At 37.4% G+C, this 20,934-nt stretch overlaps 1 protein-coding gene across 4 annotated transcripts; it reads left to right on the top strand.

The window, feature by feature from the left end:
- Positions 1 to 1,452: 1,452 nt before the first annotated feature.
- Positions 1,453 to 20,928, top strand: ptpn3 (protein tyrosine phosphatase non-receptor type 3). Of its 4 annotated transcripts, none has more exons than XM_016485268.1 (27): positions 1,981 to 2,469; positions 2,562 to 2,641; positions 4,529 to 4,698; positions 5,918 to 6,025; positions 6,159 to 6,201; positions 6,941 to 7,019; positions 7,119 to 7,163; positions 8,023 to 8,075; positions 8,300 to 8,417; positions 8,490 to 8,577; positions 8,716 to 8,804; positions 9,117 to 9,180; positions 9,370 to 9,500; positions 9,632 to 9,757; positions 10,524 to 10,637; positions 10,739 to 10,829; positions 12,636 to 12,713; positions 12,818 to 12,874; positions 12,954 to 13,110; positions 13,241 to 13,404; positions 13,507 to 13,597; positions 15,453 to 15,517; positions 15,641 to 15,781; positions 16,199 to 16,327; positions 19,216 to 19,361; positions 19,438 to 19,573; positions 20,168 to 20,928. In XM_016485268.1, the coding sequence occupies exons 3-27, from the start codon at positions 4,555 to 4,557 to the stop codon at positions 20,246 to 20,248; spliced, it is 2,538 nt and encodes an 845-aa protein (XP_016340754.1). In that variant the 5' UTR covers positions 1,981 to 2,469; positions 2,562 to 2,641; positions 4,529 to 4,554; the 3' UTR covers positions 20,249 to 20,928. The 4 variants fall into 4 exon arrangements, with proteins under 4 accessions (XP_016340752.1, XP_016340754.1, XP_016340755.1 ...); XM_016485269.1 differs by having other exon boundaries at positions 1,981 to 2,191; XM_016485266.1 differs by lacking the exons at positions 1,981 to 2,469; positions 2,562 to 2,641 and adding an exon at positions 1,453 to 1,878.
- Positions 20,929 to 20,934: the final 6 nt, after the last annotated feature.

A 20,934-nucleotide genomic window follows, 5' to 3' on the forward strand; every position in this document is an offset into this window, starting at 1 on the left:
GCTTTAAAATATCACATAGGTGGGCAACACCCAATGATTTATTAAGGCTATACCTTCCAAGAAATTCACTGATCTCTCTGACATCACAGAGGGGTGGAGATATAGAGAAATCTATATTTGGGAAGAAGAAGGTTAAGGGACAGTCAGCCCTGATTAGTTTCCGAATCAGAAAGATGACACTAGGACACACAAATACACATGCACAGATCCATGTATCTTTGTCAAATTACCTAATGGTTTCTCATTGGGAGACACAGTTAACAATCTAGAAACAAATTATGAGTGATCTGGTGGACACCCACACACATTTGTCAGAACTAATAAGATATCACACTGTAGCTGTGGCACATCCCAAATCAACTCAATGCCTGATCACAGCCACATGAGGTGTCTCGTTTAAGTGGTCATATTGAGCTACACTGCACAAGACCCTCAATAACGTCATTGTATATTTTTTAAATCTAAGCTGCTTGTCTTGTTGCAAGACCAGAATCAAGTGCAAACAAAGTGGCTTAATGTCCTTAAAATTTTGTTTCTATGGTCCAACTTGTAAAAAACTAATTTATCATGAGTAAAAGCTCCATTAATTCCCATTTGTGAACCTGGACCACAAAACCAGTTATAAGGGTCAGTAAAAAAAAAAAAAAAAGATTTATACATCAGCTGAATAAATATGCTTTCCATTGATGTATGGTTTGTTAGGATAGGACAATATTTGGCTGAGATACAATTATTTGAAAATCTAAAATCTGCAAAAAAATAAAAATATTGAGAAAATCGCCTTTAAAGTTGTCCAAAATGAAGTTCTTAGCAATGCATATTACAAATCAAAAGTTGTTTTGATATATTTACAGTAGGAAATGTACAAAATATATTCATGGAAAATGATCTTTGCTTAATATCCTAATGATTTTTGGCATAAAAGAAAAATCAATAATTTTGACCCGTACAATGTATTGCTGGCTATTGCAACAAATATACCCCAGCGACTTATGACTGGTTTTGTGGTCCAGGGTCACATTTGGAGTCATTTGGCTATATACCAACATGACAACCCTGAGAGTCATCCGCCTGTTTTCTGAACATATTATGGTCTAGCAGGCAGGGGCGTGTCTAGAGCATTTTAAATGGGGGGTTAGGGGTCCGCCACTGCCAGATGCAGTTAGAAATGTACTAAAAACAAGCCTATCGCAAGACATCTGGTAGGGGGGGCACCTGGGGTGGCCAGCCAAATTTCAGGGGGGGCCGGTGCCACCCCTGGCCACCACGTAGACACGCCCTTGCTAGCAGGTCTCCCAGCCTGGTGTTTAGCTGGGTGGCCAGCTGGTCTCCCACCCTGACTAGCTGAAGGGAGCCTAAAAACCATTTAAAACCAGCCTACCTAGGCTGGGAGACCAGCTTGCATGCAGTTTTCCTGGACTCGTGTGTGCTGTATTGACTCGGGGGAGGCAGCGCCCTAAACCGGCGGGCACACGCACCTGAGACTGCGCGCACACCCGCTGGAATTCCTGAGAGTTCACGCGCAGCACGAATCACGCCTAGAAATCGAGGCTCGTGTAAACTCAGAAGTGTCCATACGTGGGTTGACAATCGCATGCACATCATGAAATGTGTGAAACGTGTTGTAAGCACACTATCAGTAAGAAGGGAAACATAATAACACTACATTTGCGACATGTTCACAATCAATCTTGAACTCGTGTTGAGCGCAGTGACGCCGTGATTGCCCTCCAGAAGGAAACCGGAGAAAAAAATTACATAATCCGGAAGTTTACCAACACCTGCAACCATGATCGCCTTAACATGGAAAGTTTTCTCTCATCACGGGAACTATAAGCACCCATAGCGTCGCAGAGACATTGACAGCACCTCAAGCAGGTAACTTTCTGACGCTTTTCTATGCTGGGGAAATGTCCCGTTTGGACTCCAGATTTGTGGGCTGGAGAAGGAAAATGCCAAATGACGTATATTTGGCTTTAAAAACAACACATCTGTTCAGTCCTGGATGGTTCTTCTTGGGAGATATCGCGATAAGCTCCGAAACTTGTTGTTCCGTTTAATCCGAAACATTTATTCGAGCCCAAATGTTGGTGCAGGGCTGTTCGTTGGTTCGTTCGGTTTCGTGACAGTTCGGTTCTGAGATCTGACAGAACCGGAGACCGAGCGGAGCAGCGTGACTTGAGTCAGAAACGTAAGACGTCACACCCAGAAAAGCCCGTGTCTCACACAGAAATGTTGAGCTGCTTGTTTCTCGTGTTGAAATGTCCAGTCTTGCTATTGTGTTTCAATTGCTTTACATTGCCGTATGTAGAGTCGGAAAGGCCTTTGTTCTTAAGTATGGTCTGAAGTAATTACACTTCCTACCTCGTAAATATCGCGTCTCTCAAAAGTGAGCTCGAGCGTGTAGCGCTTTCCAACTGAGCTACTGGTAAACATTAACTTTTAATGCTCGCCAAACCGTTCCCAAACGTGAGTGAAAGTAACGATATATACTTTAGACTTCTGAAGTGTGTTTTATTTAGTCAGAAAGTGAAACAAAACCTGCTAAACGTCTGTGTTAGGTCACTATAATTTCCCTAGTCTCAGAGATACAACTTCTGCAACTGCAGAAGAGTCCCAGAGAGCGATCAGGATCTGTAAGGTAAGGTCTGAAAATAAGAGTGATTTAATGTTGTTTCATTTGAAATAACTGCAGACTCTTAACATGAATTGTCATAATGTTAGTATCAAATAACATGGTTTTTCCATAGGACAACAGATTTATGTCTGTGTCAAATTCACTGCCTCTCTCACTATTTCTCTTTCTCAAATTACAAAAGTATTTTATTGACATGAATGTTTTGCATACAATACTGCAAAAGCAGCAATATACTGTATATACAGTATATACACTCATGTTTTATTCTCTAATGCCAAATTTACGCTTTGACTGGCACAGAAGTGCTTCTGAAGTGACAAGTGTTTTTATACAGACTGTTTATTTCTGCTCAGGGGTGGCATCAATGCATTTACACAGCAATTACAACTGTATACTTTGATATTAGGGTTGAGGTGGGTTAGCGCATGCATAATTTTTCTGCCTCTTGTGCAGCATTATGTCTTTTCGCTGAATTTTGAGCAGGAACAGAGCAGCCCTAACTTGGCGATGTCAAGACGCCTTAAATGGGGACTTATGCCAAATTTACACCTCAAAGGTGGCACAGAAGCGCTTCTGAAGTGGCATTTAAGTGTCTTTACCCAGACTATTTAATACTGATCAGAGGTGCATTGACACAGCAATTACAACTGTATATTGTGATACTAGGGGTCAGAGCGGGCATAATTTAGGCTTTTATGCTGCATCATATGTTTACACTCAATTTTAAGCAGGCACAGATCAGCCTTAACTTGGCTGTGTAAAGAAACCTTATTTTGTTTCTGCGTACAGCTAATTATCAAAATGATAAATGTCGACCAAACCAAACTGAAAACTGCGTTTTTAGTATAGTATTAAAACATTGCTTTATGTATTGTTTTTACAAATGAAAACACAGATTTGGCTCCGAAGTATATAAAGTATGTATATAGAACACAGTGACAAGACAGAATAACATAAAATATGCAACATACAAAATAAAATACACTTTCCACAGAACATTAATGAACATTGAAACACTGTTGTACCTCCCCCGTAACATCTGCATTTGATCACTCTTTGACAGTGTAGAACAATAAGGAATGTCATTTTCAGTATATTTCACTCTATTACTATGGTTTTAAGGAGAAAGTAGGAGAAAGTGTTTCTCTGACTCAGCCTTAACAGTGAAACTCTTTCTCGCTCTTTCGTGTCTCTTTGGGTAGTAAAATAGTCCACATTCATGGACTGTGCTGGGAGGAGAAAAGAAGAGTGTGAAAAACAATGCGAGAACATGTTTAGACCTAGAGAGTGTGACTGAGTGTGTAAGTGTCTATGAGGTAGAGAAATGGATGAGTAAGAGAGAGTTAATGAAACCCAAATGCTTATAAACTGACGGTTTTGATTCTGCATGTTGATGACCTCATAGCATGCAGCACCATTTTGATGTTATGAAAAGTTAAAGTGCCTCCCACAATCAGTGTGATCTTAAAAACAGGCTGACTGTTTCTAAAATCACTATATATGGGATATGTTTTCTTAAGATGTGTGTTTTTATTTTTAACATTTTCATTAATTTCGGTGAGCTTGTCATAGGCACAGTATCTGTGCTGACCTGTCCATCCATCATTTGGGGTGGAACGTTCTCTGCACAGGATGTATAATTACAGTTACAAGGGATTTGCTAAGGTCTCGTCATCGGATGCAATTCACAACATGTTTTTTAAATGTCTGTTGCACACAGTAAGAGAATGTACTGCATACATTGGTTTCATAACATTGGAACGGCATGTACAGAAGGTCTGCACATGTGTCACGTTATTTTATTACAGGTAGTCATAATCTTCGTCATCGTCACCTTCACGTTTGGAACAAGTGCTTGCGTTTAACCTGTCTGACTCCTTGTTTTGGCAGGTGTGCATATGTGACAGGGTTCAGAGATGACATCCCCATGGTGCATGCTTGGAAACAAGATCACTGCTCTTGGACGCGCCGATCTGTCCAAACATACACACATGCCGCGCTCCGGCCTACTCTGTGTAGTGCTCTTCCCTGATGGCACAACCCAAAATTTTACTGTCAGTGTGAGTATAAGAGTGTAGGCAGATGTCTTTGGATTGTAGGATAAGCGAATATGACTGTTAAAGCCCTAGAGAGCGAGAAGTAATGTGCATGTGTTCATGAGCTTGCCTTTATTGGCAGTCCGAGGGTGGAGATGGATATTACACTGGTGCTTCTCTTCTCATGTTCCATATTGCACTGCTGCAACCTTGGCTTCATATTCTGAAGGACAGCCACCCACCCTCACGCACACACAGGCACGTTTGTCAGGCAGAAACAGTCATGAAGTCAACAGGAAATAGGATCTTATGCTAGATGATAGAAATGAGGGCAGTGGGCCTGAGGGCTCTGCTTGACAAAGGTATAGTGAGTTAAAATGAAATAGGAAAAATATTAAATGGGTATTATTAACCTGTTGATTCATGTTAATTGACTCGTGATTATTGACAGTCATGACTGATAACATTGACTGGATAATAGAAGAGTTTATCTCTCTGCTAATTAAATTCCATAAATGTAATATTAGTTTTTAAATGCTCAATTTAATTTGTTTGTTTGTTTGTTTTTATTTTATTTAAAAGGGACAATACACATTAATTAACATGAGTAAACAGGTCTACTATGTAAATGTGCCAGATTTAGTCATTCAGGCTAATTTTCATCTGCAGTCCCTTTTTATTATTTAAACTGAATTATGAATATAGTTAAATAAATGTTATCATCATTTCAGCATGTTTGAGTACATCTCATTTGCTATCATTAAATTATTTTTTGAAAGAAATTAATTATTTTATTCAGCCAAGAAAGCATTAAATTGACCAAAAGTGACCATAAAGGGACCTTTACAATATTACAAAAACAATTCTATCTAAAAAATCTATTTCAAATAACTTGTTCTTTTTAATCCTGAATACAATGTATCACCGTTTTCACAAAATTATTAAGCAGCACAACCATTTTCAACACTGATAATAATAAGTTTCTTGATCATCAAATCATAATATTAGTATGATTTCTGAAGAATCATGTGACACTGAAAAGTGGAGTAATGACTGCTGAAAATTCAGCTTTGTCATCACAGGAATAAATTCCATTTTAAAATATATTAAAATAGGACACAGTTGTAATAATATTCACAATTGTTATGTTCGTGTATGTTAACCCTTGTAGAATATGGTCACTTTATAGGTTTGGTAAACTGGTACAATTCCTAATGGGACAGCATGTGTTATTGCCTTGCAGAAACATGATGCTGGTCATCTGCTGTTCGACTTGGCTTGCGAACACCTCAACATAGTGGAAAAACAGTACTTCAGCCTGCAGATCAGCGAGGACACATCCAGCTCTCCGGTAAATGAATGTGTTGCTGCAAAAGAGCAAGTGTTTATCGCTATGACCCAGAAATAGAAAAAAGTAATGGCCTGTCTTAAGAAACATGATGGTTTCAGTAGTTGAACTGAAAAAACTAAATCTGTCATTTCAGAGGTGGCTGGACCCTAACAAGCCCTTTAAGAAACAGCTGAAGGGTGAGAGAGAAACTACACACACACAAAGGCCCACCTGAAGTCAATACATTATTTTTACATTTGTGGTGGAAAATCAGATTAAAATCAGGTCATTATTTTTGCATGCACTTTTTTGTTTTGATTTTTGATGCCCTTTACCATCATGTTCACTTAAAGTTGCAGCATTTAAGATGATTCCTTTTTTAATCAATTATTTTTATTTATTTATTTCAACAAAATAATATAGCATTTTAATATTGGTCAGCTATAACAAATATAAAAAAAAAAAAATGCAGTTATAATAAACACAAAGAATGGATATATAGAATGCTGTTTGAAATTCTGGGGAAATCTGCAGGGCTTTCTGCAGAAGGTGTGTGGAATCAGATTCCATGCGGGCACATGTAATATGAGTTATGTCATAGGAGCACAAAGAATTTTGTCTTCTCATGAGAATTGGAGGTGGCTGATTTAAATAATCAACTTACTTGAGTCATCAGACGTGATGTGCATGCAATAAGGCACAGACGGTGATTGGAGCTCACGCTTCAGTGCCTACCTGCTTTTTTTACTTTAAATTATGGTTTAATAAATTACTTTAGATTTCTGGGGAATTGCCAAACCACAGTTTCCTTCCTTTTTTTCTAGAAATACTATGATACTGAGCTGAATCTCTGTTGCTTACATTATTTTTTTTTTGAGGTCCTTTTCCTCTGACCGTGTCCCTTGCGCTCTCTCTCTCCCACTGTTATTCCCTCAGGTTCCGCTCCGTTCTTTTTAATATTTAGAGTGCGGTTCTTCATCTCTGATCCAAACTCCCTCCAGCACGAGCAGACCAGGTACATATCCCTGTTTATGTGCAAATGAGATAGAAATAGATATATATATATTATTTATAATTGATTGAGAGGTTTTTGACCCTTATTTTTGTTTTGCAGGCATTTTTATTTCTTGCAAATTAAGAAGGACATTTGTGAGGGGAGGTAAATATTTGTTGTTTTGCACCCATGCTACCATTCAAAAGTTTTGGGTTGGTTAGCTTTTTCATGTTTTGAAAGACGTATCTTATGCTCACCAAGGCTGCAATTATTCGATAACAATGCAGTAAAAACAGTAATATTGTGAAATATTTTGACAATTTAAAATAACTGCTTTCTATTTTAAATGGTCATTTATTCCTGTGATGGTAAAGGTGAATTTTAGCAGCAATTACTCTAGTCTTAAGAGAAAGTTATATCAAATTCTAACTGATGCAGATGACACAATAAATGTTTTCGTGTCAGGCTAATAACCGATAAATAAAAGGTATTAGAAATGTATACCATTTATAAGTAAAACCAGTATTTTTTTATGCTACAACTGAATTTAGGTATCATAACATTATAATTTACACTATGAAAGAAGGATAACTATTAATTTATTTTGAAAAAGGTAAATTGTTTAAATGATAAAATATAACCAATGTACTTTAGAGGCATTGTATATAGTATTTATTTATTTTATTTTATTTATTTTTTTGTATTGTTTTTATTAATTTATTGAGTAAAAATACCAGCATCCCACATCATTATAATACATGCAGAATGCTGGTTATGCAGTCCTTGAAAAACTGGTGATTCTGGTTAGAGATTAAAGCTCAGGGAGTTATAACTCTTGGGTTGTGAGGTTGTGTGTGGTCTGATAAACATACTATTGTGTATAAGAATTATAATACACTATGGACATTTTCACCCTGACAATTAAATACCAAATATTTAATATTGACAAATATTAATAAAAAAAAACTGATGTCACAACCCTATATATCGTATCCCAAAATATCATGGTGTGTTTTTATTGCAGATTAAAGTGTCCTTTAAGCTCAGCCGTGGTACTGGCTTCTTACTCTGTTCAGTGTAAGTTGTGGAGAAAACACCTTCTCATATTGTGATTGGCAGCCCTGCCATAGAAACATTATTGATATTGCAGAGGATGTGTCTGTGTGCTTGTAGGGGGCATGAGTCTTCTCCAGGAAATAGCTGGGGTTAATGGCACTGATAAAATTGGAGATGACTGAACAAAGCACATACAATCACTGTTTCTCAAACGTAACGTTCTAATACTCCTGTTTGATTGACAGCTGAGCTTGGAGACTATGTCCCTGAAACTCCTGCCGGATACCTCAGTCAGACCCATTTTCTTCCTGACCAAGACCAAGAGTTCCTTCTGAAAGTAGAGTCGCTGCATCCACAGCACAAGTATGTCAGCACATACATTCATACACACACACACACACATTTATTAATTGTACGTGTCTGAATGTGTTTCAGAGGTTTGTCTCAGAGTGAAGCTGAGCTTTGCTATTTGAATACAGCGAGAACATTAGACCTGTATGGAGTGGAGCTACATCATGCTCAGGTACTACAATGATTTAAGTTGAAAATCCTCTGTTTTTCCAATTTCTTCCAGAATGTTAAGGAATAACTGGTAATATTGTTTTAAAGTGGATTATGTGAATAATTTATTTAATTATATTTTTTAAATCCCTATTTATAGGATGTTAACAACCCCGCCCTCTGGGTGGGCATTACATCTGGGGGCGTGGCTTTGTTTTGCCATTTAATTTGCTCCAGTTTTTTCCCCTGGTAAGTTTTGGCCAATCAGATTCTTTCTTGAATGTTTTTGCTCACTTTATTTGTAATTGCATATGCTTGATGTATGTTCTTTGTAAAACACACTTTTTGAGCATCTTACATTGATGTTTACAGCTGTTATGAATGACATTTGACAGTGCTACATCTCTGTTTGTCAGAGCTGTGATTATCATTACAATGGATGAGATACACTGTAGAAAAGTATAATTACCGCTATTAGTGTAATTAAGAGCCCTGGAAACAGTATCTCTTATTTTGATTCTGGTGTACTTTTACTTTTTGAATGGCTGCTTTTTTTTTCAGGATTAACATCATCAAAATTTCATTCAAAAGAAAACGGTTCTTTGTCCACCTACGCCGGAAACATGTAAGATATGCATGATTAATCATGCTCGTCCTTCAAAACAAAAGCAAAATAATTACCATATTAAAGCCAGACACTTAATGCTTCAAAGATGTTGAATACTGAAAAATCAACATCTTTATGTGAGACTTGTGTTGTGTTCTTTGTGTTGTTTTATGTTGTTTTTTTTCCTCATTTATATGTGTGGTACAGGGTGAGCTGGGTCACCATGTGGTTTCTCTCTCCATGCCAAGTTCACGTGCCTGTAAAAATCTATGGAAATCCTGCGTGGACCACCACACATTTTACAACAGAAAACCCTCTCACTCGGCTTCAAAACTTAGGTACACAGGCAGAGTCATGATGGAGCCATTCTAAGAAATTACTGTGTTTTTTATTGCTGGAGTTAATTAGAGTTCATTGCTGCCTCCACCAAATGAGTGTGTGAGTTTAATTGCATATATTTTTGTTAAAGCTCTATCCCACTGTACCGAAAGCTGATTGGTGAGAAAATGTTGAACCCTGTGGTGAGGTCCAACTCAGTGGAACAACTAGAGACAAAGAGTCTACCCTCACGGTCACCACCCAACACGCCCAACTGGTAACAGTGCTCAAATACACTCGAATACATTTAACTTTACAGTAATGGATTAGAGCTATTTAATGTGTTTTAACAAACGATGAAATGTATTTGTACTACCATTCAAAAGTTTGGGGTCAATATTTGTAAAAAATACTTTCAAAAATAATACTTTTATTTAGCAAGGATTCTTTAAATGGTACAAAAGAAGTTTATAATGTTAAGAGAAATGGTATCAGATAAATGTTTTTAATTAATTATGTTTTTGAACTTTCCTTTCATCAAAGAATCCTGAAAAAAGGATAACATTTTATTGAAATAATAAGTAGCATAACTGTTTATATGAAATATGATTTCATATTAACACTGTTAATATTAAATCTTTCTTGAGTATCAAATGCTTACTTGACTGTTTCTAAAATCACTATTAATTCCTGTGATGGCAAAGCTGAATTTTCAGCATCATTACTCCAGTCTTCAGTGTCACATGATCCTTCAGAAATCATTCTAATATGATGATTATATAATTAATTACATTTTAAAATTTATTAAAATAGAAGACAGTTACTTTTAAATTGGAATAATTTTATTTTTTTTTAATCACATAAATGCAGCTTTGGTGAGCATATAAGGGACTTCTAAAACATTAAAAATCTTTTGATTGGTAGTGTATATATACATTTTTTTGTATATATATCACACATACATTTTAAACAATGTCTTAAGTCTTATAAGGTTAATATAAGTAAAAGTGTTTATAATAGTGTGAATATATCTTTCATTTTAGGCGGAGTCCTCGTTTACGTCATGACTTCCGTAAGCCACGCCCATCATCTGTGGACAACCTGACCAATGAAATTAGCTATGTGACTGAGACTGAAGATGTGTTCTATACTTACAGGCAAATTTACTCTACATATACAAATGCACACAGTCTTATAGCCATACATATGTATTCAACAGTACACTCAAAGTAACTTATTAAAACTGATTGCACTGAAGGAAAACTCAGGAGGAGGGGCGGACGAGTGGTAGTTGGTCTCATAGTGATGATATCGTCACCGAAGAGGATGATTTGCACATCTGGGATAAGGTGAGTGTTATTGTACATGTTAGCTGATGATGCAAGATCAAGGGAAATGTGTTTCACAACAGTTTCTGAACTTCAAAGCTTCTTTGCATATCTTTCCAAAGGATCATTGCATCAAAAATGAGTGGTTGGAATGAAGAAGTTCCCTGTGGCTCATTTCAGTGCAGAGTGTGGATGGTTGTGATTGATGGATGGGGCAGTTAAAAACTATATTAGATTATGCGGAAATGCAGCAAAGTGTTGTTATTTTTTCCAGGAGTTGTAGGGAAGGTCATAGAGAAGTTTAAAAAATTGCCATAAAAAATAAATTATGGTGCAAACATAAATACATTTGTAATTTAAATAGAATTTTTGGTCCTAAAATGGACTTAATTTTTTTAATTCTAACTAAATATCCCAGATATGTTCTTGACAGGTGTCAGGAGATTCATCCTGGAACAGATTTAAATCTGTTATCAATTGTGATGTGGCCAAAACTGATTGATTGGGGCAGTCGTGGCCTAATGGATAGAGAGTCAGACTTGTAACCCGAAGGTCGCGTGTTCGAGTCTCAGGTCTGGCAGGGATTTTAGGTGGGGGGAGTGAATATTTAGTACTCACTAAACGACTGAGATGACGACATCTTCTTTGTCAAGATGACAAGAAACGACATCTCACCCACGACTGAGATGAGATGAGCCCGAACCCCCAACTGCTCCCCGGGCGCTGCAGCATTGGCTGCCCACTGCTCTGGGTGTGTGTTCAAGGATGTGTGTGTGCCTGTTTGTTCACTACTCACTGCTGTGTGTGTGCACTTGGATGGGTTAAATGCAGAGCACAAATTCTAAGTATGGGACACCATACTTGGCCACATGTCACGTCCTTTCCTTTCCTTTCCTTGATTGGGTTTCAGAAAAGCGACACGCTGTATGCAACAAAAGGCACAGGACCTAAATCAAATGTCCGAGTCCAGCATCAGGGCAGTCAGCTGTCAGAAATAATATCCAGTGTTTGCCATTCTGACAAATCCAAGCAGTACACTGATACTACAGTCAGGCTGATGATTCACTGAAAATCTATCTCACAGCTCACGAGACTAGGGTATGAAAAAACTTTAAAACTACAGTGGGGTCCAAAATCTGAGACTACAAGTTTTTTTTGGATTTCGGAAAACTAAAAGTTATGAAAATTTTATGATGATGTGCTAATTCTAGGTCACATTTTTACCATTGAAGCACAAGTTGCTCTTTGGGTAATTCTCTACACTCTTAAAAAAACCTTTTTTGTCTAAATGGTTCCATAAAGAACCTTTAACATCTGAAGAACCTTTCTGTTTCACAAAAGGTTTTTTGTGGCGATCTTTCTTCAGATTATAAAAAGGTAAGAAAGAGATGGTTCTTTAAATAACCTTTGACTGAATGATTCTTTGTGGAACCAAAAATGTCTCTTCTATGACATCGCTGTGAATAACCTTTTAAGCACCTTTATTTTTAAGAGTGTAATCATGCTGGAGAACACAAACTTGAGTTCATGCAACTCTGCTGCTGTCATTGAAGAAACAAGGACATTTTTTTATTAAATAGAATCTAGTACTATAAGTGTGCAAAACAGCTGAGAATGAAGCTGTCTACTGACAAAAGAACAACAATATTCTGAGGTCACGTTTGAAGCACTCAGTTGTTGTTTTTATTATTTGCTGTTGTGAAAAATGTCTACATATATGCTAATATGTCATTATTTTGTAGCTAGACTTCAGAATCCTCCATTTTCTGATCGTCTTCCTGTCCTACCTGCTTTAAAGGGTCTATTTTTGTGGTTATATGTACACAGAGTGTGACAGCTGATGGAGATCTGCTACTTGTGAGGATCAGCCCAGACCAAGATGGGAAGTTTGGCTTCAATGTTAAAGTGAGTCGGTTCACAATATGTATTTATCATCATTGTTTAAATTGTATTCAGATAGAGTTTTGTGTGGGAGACCATGTATCAGAATATTGTTGGCTAATATTCAGGGAGGCGTGGATCAGAAGATGCCCCTGGCCATCTCTCATGTTAACCCTGCATCTCCGGTAAGCCATACAAATCCTTTCTGCTTTTGAATATGAATGGGTTCTGGTTGCATTTGTACAAATATTGACTGTGTTGCAGGCCAGTCACTGTGTGCCTCCGCTGATGGAGGGCGATCAGGTGCTGTTGATAAATGGGCGGGACATTTCAGAACACACACATCAGCAGGTAGTCATGTTCATCAAAGCAAGCCGAGAGTCACACAGCAAGGAACTTGCATTGCTCGTGCGCCGCAAAGGTATGCTTTTTGTTGATGTACATGTGTGCAAATATGATTTGAGGGGAATTAATTGGTTAAATTTGATCATTGATGTGTCTTGTGCATTTAGCTTGTACATCCAGAAACCACAAACAGCGTTTGTTTACAGGTGTCTCTTTGCGAGTCGAACCCACACTACAGTTAGGTGAGGGTCTCGCCCTTCCGGGTGAAATATCCCCACTGTCCGCTCAGCCATCTGGAGAGATGCTAGAGGAGTCCATGACCCGTCTGGAGAGGGGATTGGTCACCGGCACATTGCTTCTGCACTTTGAGGTTGGGGGATGTGAATATTTTACAGCATGTCTCAGTTGGCATGTGTGTGCACTGCTGATAATTGTCATCCGTGCATGTGTATGTGTGTTTTGCTACTCACAGAAGTTGTACAGGAAGAAAGAAGGCATGTCAATGTGTTGCGCAAAACAGTCCGAGAATATGGACAAGAATCGGTACAAAGATGTATTACCATGTAAGTTTTATTGCTTTTCCTGATAAAAATTTATCACATGCTAAATTGAATAAATTGTAGCCTGTTATGCCTATATTCACAATATAGCACACTTATGGTGTTATTGCTTGCAAATGGTTACTATTAGGGCTGGGATGATGATATTGATTTTTTTGATTGTGTTCAATCTTAATATTGACAAATCGATATTGATTCTTAAATTACAAGATTGATTTTATGCTGAAAATTGACAGTCGGTCAGTTCAGAATCAGAATCAGAATCAGAAGAGCTTTATTACCAAGTATGTTTACACACACAAGGAATTTGACTTGACGACAGGAGCTTCCAGTGTAGAAGAAAGTACAAACATAGTGCAGACATACATGATAGTGCAGACATACATAGGAATAACACAACAAAACGTCTGAATAATCAAAAACCGGAAAAATGTTGTCTGGGATGTACTGCTTAATGTTAAGGAGTTAATCTCTGGTAAAACTTATAGAAGAAGAATTACAAAAAACAGAACAAACAAACAAAAACAATAGAAGAATCGCGGAGCTCAGCGTCCTTGCTGCCATTTGCGGCGCCATGCTGTTTTGCTATGAAATGCAAACAATAAATGTTTTGATGTTCCTAAATGTGTCTTGACAGTTTGCTGTAGTGATCATAAAATTATGTTTTTATGACCAGTCACCATTTAAAAGTTTAGATTTTAAAATGATCTATTAAAATGTATCTAAATGAAACTGAATTGAGATTGGAATAGGTCATTGGATGGGTCAAAACCCAGCCCTAGACACACATTAAAACTTCAAAATATTTTATTAAGAGACATCCTTCTGCTAGAAAATATAGTACGTGACTTGTACACTGAGGTTAGTAGACGTTCTCTATGAGTGCTGTAAAGTGATAGTAGGGTACTGTAGCACTAGCAACGGCAAGGTTATTGGTTCGATTCCTAGGGAATGCATGATAAAGTGTGAATGTAATGCAAGTCACTTCAGATAAAGCATAAATGTGACCCTGGACCACAAAACCAGTCTTAAGTCGCTGGGGTATATTTGTAGCAATAGCCAAAAATACAATGTATGGGTCAAAATGATTGATTTTTCTTTTATGCCAAAAATCATTAGGATATTAAGTAAAGATCATGTTCCATGAAGATATTTTGTAAATTTCCTACTGTAAATATATTAAAACTTAATTTTTGATTAGTAATATGCATTGCAAAGAACTTCATTTGGATAACTTTAAAGGCAATTTTCTCAATATTTAGATTTTTTTTGCACCCTCAGATTCCAGATTTTCAAATAGTTGTATCTCGGCCAAATATTGTCCTATCCTAACAACTCCTAACAAGCTTATTTATTCAGGTTTCAGATGATGTATAAATCTCAAATTGACTGTCAAATTGAAAAATCCCTTATGACTGGTTTTGTGGTCCAGGGTCACAAATATAAGCTTAGGTGAACATATGCTTTGTCATTGCTGTGACGATATTGTGTGTATTGCTGTTACACTATTTGGTATTGACCAATCAGCATTCAGAACTGTATGTTATGTTGGGTTGAGAGCTCAAAGAACAATTAAAACTTCAAAAAGCTCATTAGAAAGTTCAATAGAACATTTGAAAATTCAAAACTAATTTTCAGGGGGGTTGTGTTTTACAAGAAGAGAGTGGTTGCTGGATGACCATGATAAGATTGAACTAAGCTACCATACTGGAGTAGATTACGGGCCGGTGTAAGGTCAAACATATCATTTTATTCATTTGTGTATAAGCTTTCGATCTGGAAATGAGGCGTAATGCTCTTTAAAACTAGTCGTAGGAGGTGTTTTCACATAATCCGTAAATCCCTCTTCCTCATTCAGATGACATCACCAGAGTGGTGCTGCAGGAAGAGGGGGATGATTACGTCAATGCCAGTCACGTGAAGGTATGGATCACTACCTGTCTGCCTCGTTTCTATTCAGTTTTTGATTTTTCTAGTTGTGAATGGTTTTAATTTATGGCTCTAGATGACACTGATGACTCAGCAATGTGTGTGTGTGTCTGTCAGACTGAGCCAACAGGTTGTGCTTTACAGTACATAGCAGCTCAGGGTCCACTGCCGCACACCTGTACACACTTCTGGAGGAGCGTGTGGGAGCAGAACGTCAGTGTCATTGTCATGCTCACCACACTGACCGAGAGAGGACGGGTACTTCAACATATACACATTAAAACAGTTAGAACTACACAAAGAGTTACACAGTGTGCTGCAAAATTAATAAACATGAACACTATACACACATACTCAAGACAGGAACCTACTTTTACGCCAGAAAAACTCTTATTAACACACACACACACACACACACACACACACACACAGAACACCTAATCAGACGATACCCATCCAACACCCTTCACACACCTCCAGTCCCCCAAGGACAGCTTATTGTGAGTACCGTATTCTTCGGCTCGGCTTGACTGTTGCTTGGTAACCAAGCGCTCTGCATTCTTTTCCAAAGGGATGATTTAATAAACTCTGTGTGTGAGGGAGGGAGAGAAGGAGCACAATTGTGTATGTGTGTATTTTTTTCTATGCTCCGTAATCTCTTTTAAATTTCCACAGACCAAGTGCCACCAATACTGGCCACATCCTCCTGAAGTGAGGGATTATGGGTATCTTCAGGTGTGCTGTCACTCAGAGGAGTGTAACCTGGCATACGTTACTCGAGAACTAACACTCACAAATACTCAGGTAACACCGGACATACTTTTAAACGGACACCACCTCTGTGAGGTCCAGTAGAAATAAACAAGAGCTTGTGTAATCACTTAAAGTAGCATATAACATTCATAGAATATACAGTTATATATACAATATATACAGGTATACAATAGCAATTAAAATGTGAGTTTGTGGCTTAGTGTACTCATGGGTTGACAAAATGCACTTTTAAACTTTACAGTCTTTCTCCTCTGGGAAAGGGAGTAAAAATGTTGATGACTCATCCGGCACTAGACAGATTTTTGTCCAAACACATGCTCTGTAGAATGAGGAAGTTCCTCCTCCTAGTATCCCTTAGCCTGTATTCGGCTCAACAACAATTACTACTACCAGCATACTGTTAGTCTTATACTGTTGCTAAATTCAGAACCATGTACTACTCTTACTGTTTCTACCATAAAACAATGTGGTAAAAATTGTTAGAATAGTATGCTTGTACGTGGTTCCGAATTCAGCATATATCTTTGTAAGAGAAAAAGAGCATGAGTAGTTTGCTAGACACAAATCATGGCATAATTCTATACTAGTACTACTAGAATGTAACTTTACCTATTCTTATACCATATATGGCAGAAATACTTTTGAGTAGTATGCTATAAAGTTAGCAGCTAACTATGGCTGAATTGAATTTAGAATAGCACACTAGCATATTGTTATTTTTATACTATATCTTTATAAAGGAAAAATCTTATGTGCAGTGTGCCAGTATGCTAGTCATAATCTATGGATGAATTCGAGACAAAATACTAGAATATCACTTTTACTTTTCTTAAGGCTGGAATACACTACACAATGTTTCCCTGATTTCCCCGAATTACAGTCTGGAGAAGTTGTCGCTAGTTGCCGAAAGTCAGAGCCAGTCTGCAGATTTGAGTTCACAGATTTCATAGAATATCGCGTAGTGTGTGATTGTCACAGATACTGTCCTATCTAAATAAAAAGGCATAAAAGGGCAAAAATGAATCTTAAAAAAAAATTCCTGGTAGTGTGTGATTCTCAGCCGTTTAGTGTATGATGGCCAGTTTTCCCTCTGTGACTATTACAAAGTCGGCAAGTTTATGATGCCCAGTGTTTTAAAATATGTTCAGATTTAAAGAAATCAAATGAAATCAAAATTGACTTTATTTATTTTGTTAGCGCACACTGCTAGTCTTGAGGAGAACAATTAATCCGTGCAAGTTAATCCACTGAAAAAAATGGTTTGTCATGGTAATCTTTAATCAAAATCTGAACATTTACTTCCGCTCTGGAATGGCATTTCTTTTCTGATTATGTCAGTTTGATGGCTTGTATTGTATTCCAGGCTTCCGACTATATATTGCAGAACTAGGAAGAAACAAAAAGAGTAAATTAATAAGAATAAATAGAGTATATACTAATATACTGAATAGGTATATGTAGCTTTATGAGGAAATAGTAAGAGTATATACTAACTTTGCTTCTCTATATATGGCAGTATATATGAGGAGACAAGTAAGACTAAATAGCAATAGTACAAACTATTATTATATAGCTATATGAGTAAATAGATGAACTATTCTAATACTAACTATTCTTATATTAGATATGGCGGAAATAGAGTATACAAGTAAAAAGTAAATACGAAATAGTATGAATATAGCATATGTATACAAGTAAATAGTAAGAACATTTGATTCATAGAACATTTGAATTTGCAATATTATACTATTCTTACTATTTCATGGGGGCTTTTTAATCTAAAAAAAAAAAAAGGTTTTATGAAATTATGCACAGCTGTATGCATGGTCAAGATGCTCAAGAGCCATTTTGGTCCCTCAGTTCATGATTCTAGTCTTATTTTTGGCAAAATTCTGTTTCTTATGTAAATGTTTGTAATTACTCATGCTCTGTCAGTCCCATTATGCTGGAGTTTAATGTTTAATTTAAAACAGAATTTTGGCTTTAGGCATGTTAATGTGAAAGCTTCTTGTGTGTGAGAGAGCATTAACATGTGGGAGCATTTGTGTGCGATGGTAAATATGGCAAACGGGTCACGTACCGCTGTGGTCGAGAGCACGGGACCGTGCGCATACATGTACATCCACATACAGTACATGCTCACACACTCACAAACAATCTATCATTGCTGGAGAAAGGAGACCCATCTGTTGTCTCTGTTGGTGGGAGTTAATCTCAGCACGGACAGCAGACGGAGGTTACATCACACGTTCGTCGTCTATATAGGGTGTGTGTGTGTCTCAGATGAAAAAATAAAGAAAAGGAGAGAGGAAAAGGATGATTGGGGGGTACAGGAAAAATGCCAGTGTGTGAGTGTTCATACCACACAGCCTGCGAACCAATTATTCCTTTCTGCCCGATTTGTCACAATAAATGAATTATTTTTTCCACTTTGGCCTTCAGACTGTGACTCACCTAAAGATCACTTCTTCTTCTTGCACCCACTTATAAGATCATGATAGAACGGAGAGGCAATTCGAAATGTCATTGTATTTAGGTAATATGGAGTTGAAAATGTTTTAAAGAATGACAGCAACCTGGGCCTAGTTTATAAAACCCATGTACTATCTGACTTGATCCTAAATTCCATGAATTTCATTGTTACGTCAAAAGTGAGGAACATTCTGGATTTATAAAGGCAGAAACTGATGTGAAAATGCATGCATACAAACTTTTTGTGCTCATATGCCAGTAATTGATGTTACACTGATTATATAAAAACATGTAGTGCTTCCATTCTAATAATATTTCCTATAAATATCCTTCTCCATAAGGCAAAACACAGGCATGCTTAGACTTGTCTGCTTTTATACGTACTCATTCAAGCATTCTCTTGCACTCAGCCTCACCCTCTTTTTTTTTTGTTTTTTTTTTTACAGTCAGGACAGCAGCGCTCGATCACTCATTTGCAGTATGTCGCCTGGCCAGATCATGGGGTACCAGAAGATTCCTCAGACTTCCTGGATTTTGTCCAGTCAATGAGAAGTATGAGAGAGGAGTCTGTGCCTCTCATGGTCCACTGCAGGTGAGGGGACTTCCAGCACACAAGACACACAGATGTTATCAGGTGCTCATTTTACCAAGAGAATGTTTTTCTGCAGTGCTGGCATCGGGCGGACGGGTGTGTTGATCACCATGGAGACAGCCATGACACTGATGGAGAAGGAAAAGCCAGTGTATGCCCTAGAGATCATTACCCTGATGAGAGAACAGAGGGCCATGCTGGTTCAGACATCGGTACAAACACACACACAGACAATACGCACAAGTTAAAGATGTCATTTGGCACTACCAAACAGAGTTTCAGAAGTTAAAACATTCTCTCCATAGATAAACCGATTGTTTTGCCTCAAACTCGTACAGATTGGTTGAGCCGATGCTACTCTGTTCAGCCCAGCTGGGCTGGTTAAAAAAAAAAAAACACTTTGCAGTTTCTTTTGATGTGATGCAGAAAATACATACTTCACCTTTAATTACGTATTCAGTTAGAACATATCTTCAGATGAATTACAACAGCAGTGACCCTTTACACTTAGCTCAAAGGAGTCACACACTCATTAAAAGGGTTGGAAAGATGCACATTTAACAAAACTTGTCTGTCTATGCAGGAGAAACCCAAAAAATGACATATAAAGAGGGCAGCCATTTTCACATTAACTATGTGAAAGGGTCAAATGAGATCAGTCATGGTGGTTTGGATGTAGCATCACACCATGTATGGCTAAAATGGCTTTTAAATATTCGTCCACTGGATCAAGTGGTTTAATATCTTAGATTGATTTTATTGGATATGCCGACATTACTTGTGCTCTGTGCATGTTTGTTTTTCAGTGCCAGTTCACCTTTGTGTGTGAGGCCATTCTGAGGGTGTACAGAGAGAGAATGAAAAAGAGCTCAACACCTAACAGTTGATAAGAAGAGAGGGACAGGAGGGGAGTGTTCGAAAACACACAAGTGAAGGAAGAAGCTGTGATCTGACTGTCAATAAAGACGGATGAAAGAGGGGCAGGGAGTAGAGGGTGTGTCTGGATAAAGATGGATGGACAATCTCTTCTCTTGCTGTGGCTCTCCTGACAGCTGTGCGGATCAAGGAAGAACATAAGCACTTTCACACGTATAAGCTTATAGGGACCTACAGCACACATACTCTCTCTTTCTCTGTCTCACACACACACACACACACACATACCCCAAGTGCTATATTGAGGTAAATCTCACAAAATCTGTCAAGAAATGTTCACGTCACATTTCACCCTAAAATTAAGAGGAAAAACTATGTAACTCATATTGCGCATAAAATAAAAATGTAAAAGTAGATCTAAAAATCTACTTTTAGAATATTTTAAGTTTTTCTCTTTTTGGAATTAATACATTTTATTCAGAGCAATTAAGCACATTTTACTCCCCAGTTCTCATTACTACATTAATCCCTTTGATATTGTCTTTTTTTTTTATTGCATTATGAATGACAGTATTGTTATTTACTTAAAATCAATCCATTTTAATTAAAGGCTTTAAACAAATGCTGCCATGATGAATAAATAGCCTACTTACAAAATGTTCATATCTTTTTGTTTTTCATGTCACAATAATAACAA

The sequence above is a fragment of the Sinocyclocheilus anshuiensis genome, unplaced genomic scaffold, assembly GCF_001515605.1.
Source record: "Sinocyclocheilus anshuiensis isolate Anshui unplaced genomic scaffold, SAMN03320099.WGS_v1.1 scaffold409, whole genome shotgun sequence".
Lineage (NCBI taxonomy): Eukaryota > Metazoa > Chordata > Actinopteri > Cypriniformes > Cyprinidae > Sinocyclocheilus > Sinocyclocheilus anshuiensis.

Bases quoted from the DNA above. Each gene is read 5' to 3' on its own strand.
- ptpn3 (XM_016485266.1), top strand. From the start codon at position 4,555: ATGACATCCCCATGGTGCATGCTTGGAAACAAGATCACTGCTCTTGGA. The intron at 7,020-7,118 runs GTACATATCCCT...TTTGTTTTGCAG, and splicing joins CTCCAGCACGAGCAGACCAG to GCATTTTTATTTCTTGCAAA. The intron at 13,111-13,240 runs GTATGCTTTTTG...GTTTGTTTACAG, and splicing joins ATTGCTCGTGCGCCGCAAAG to GTGTCTCTTTGCGAGTCGAA.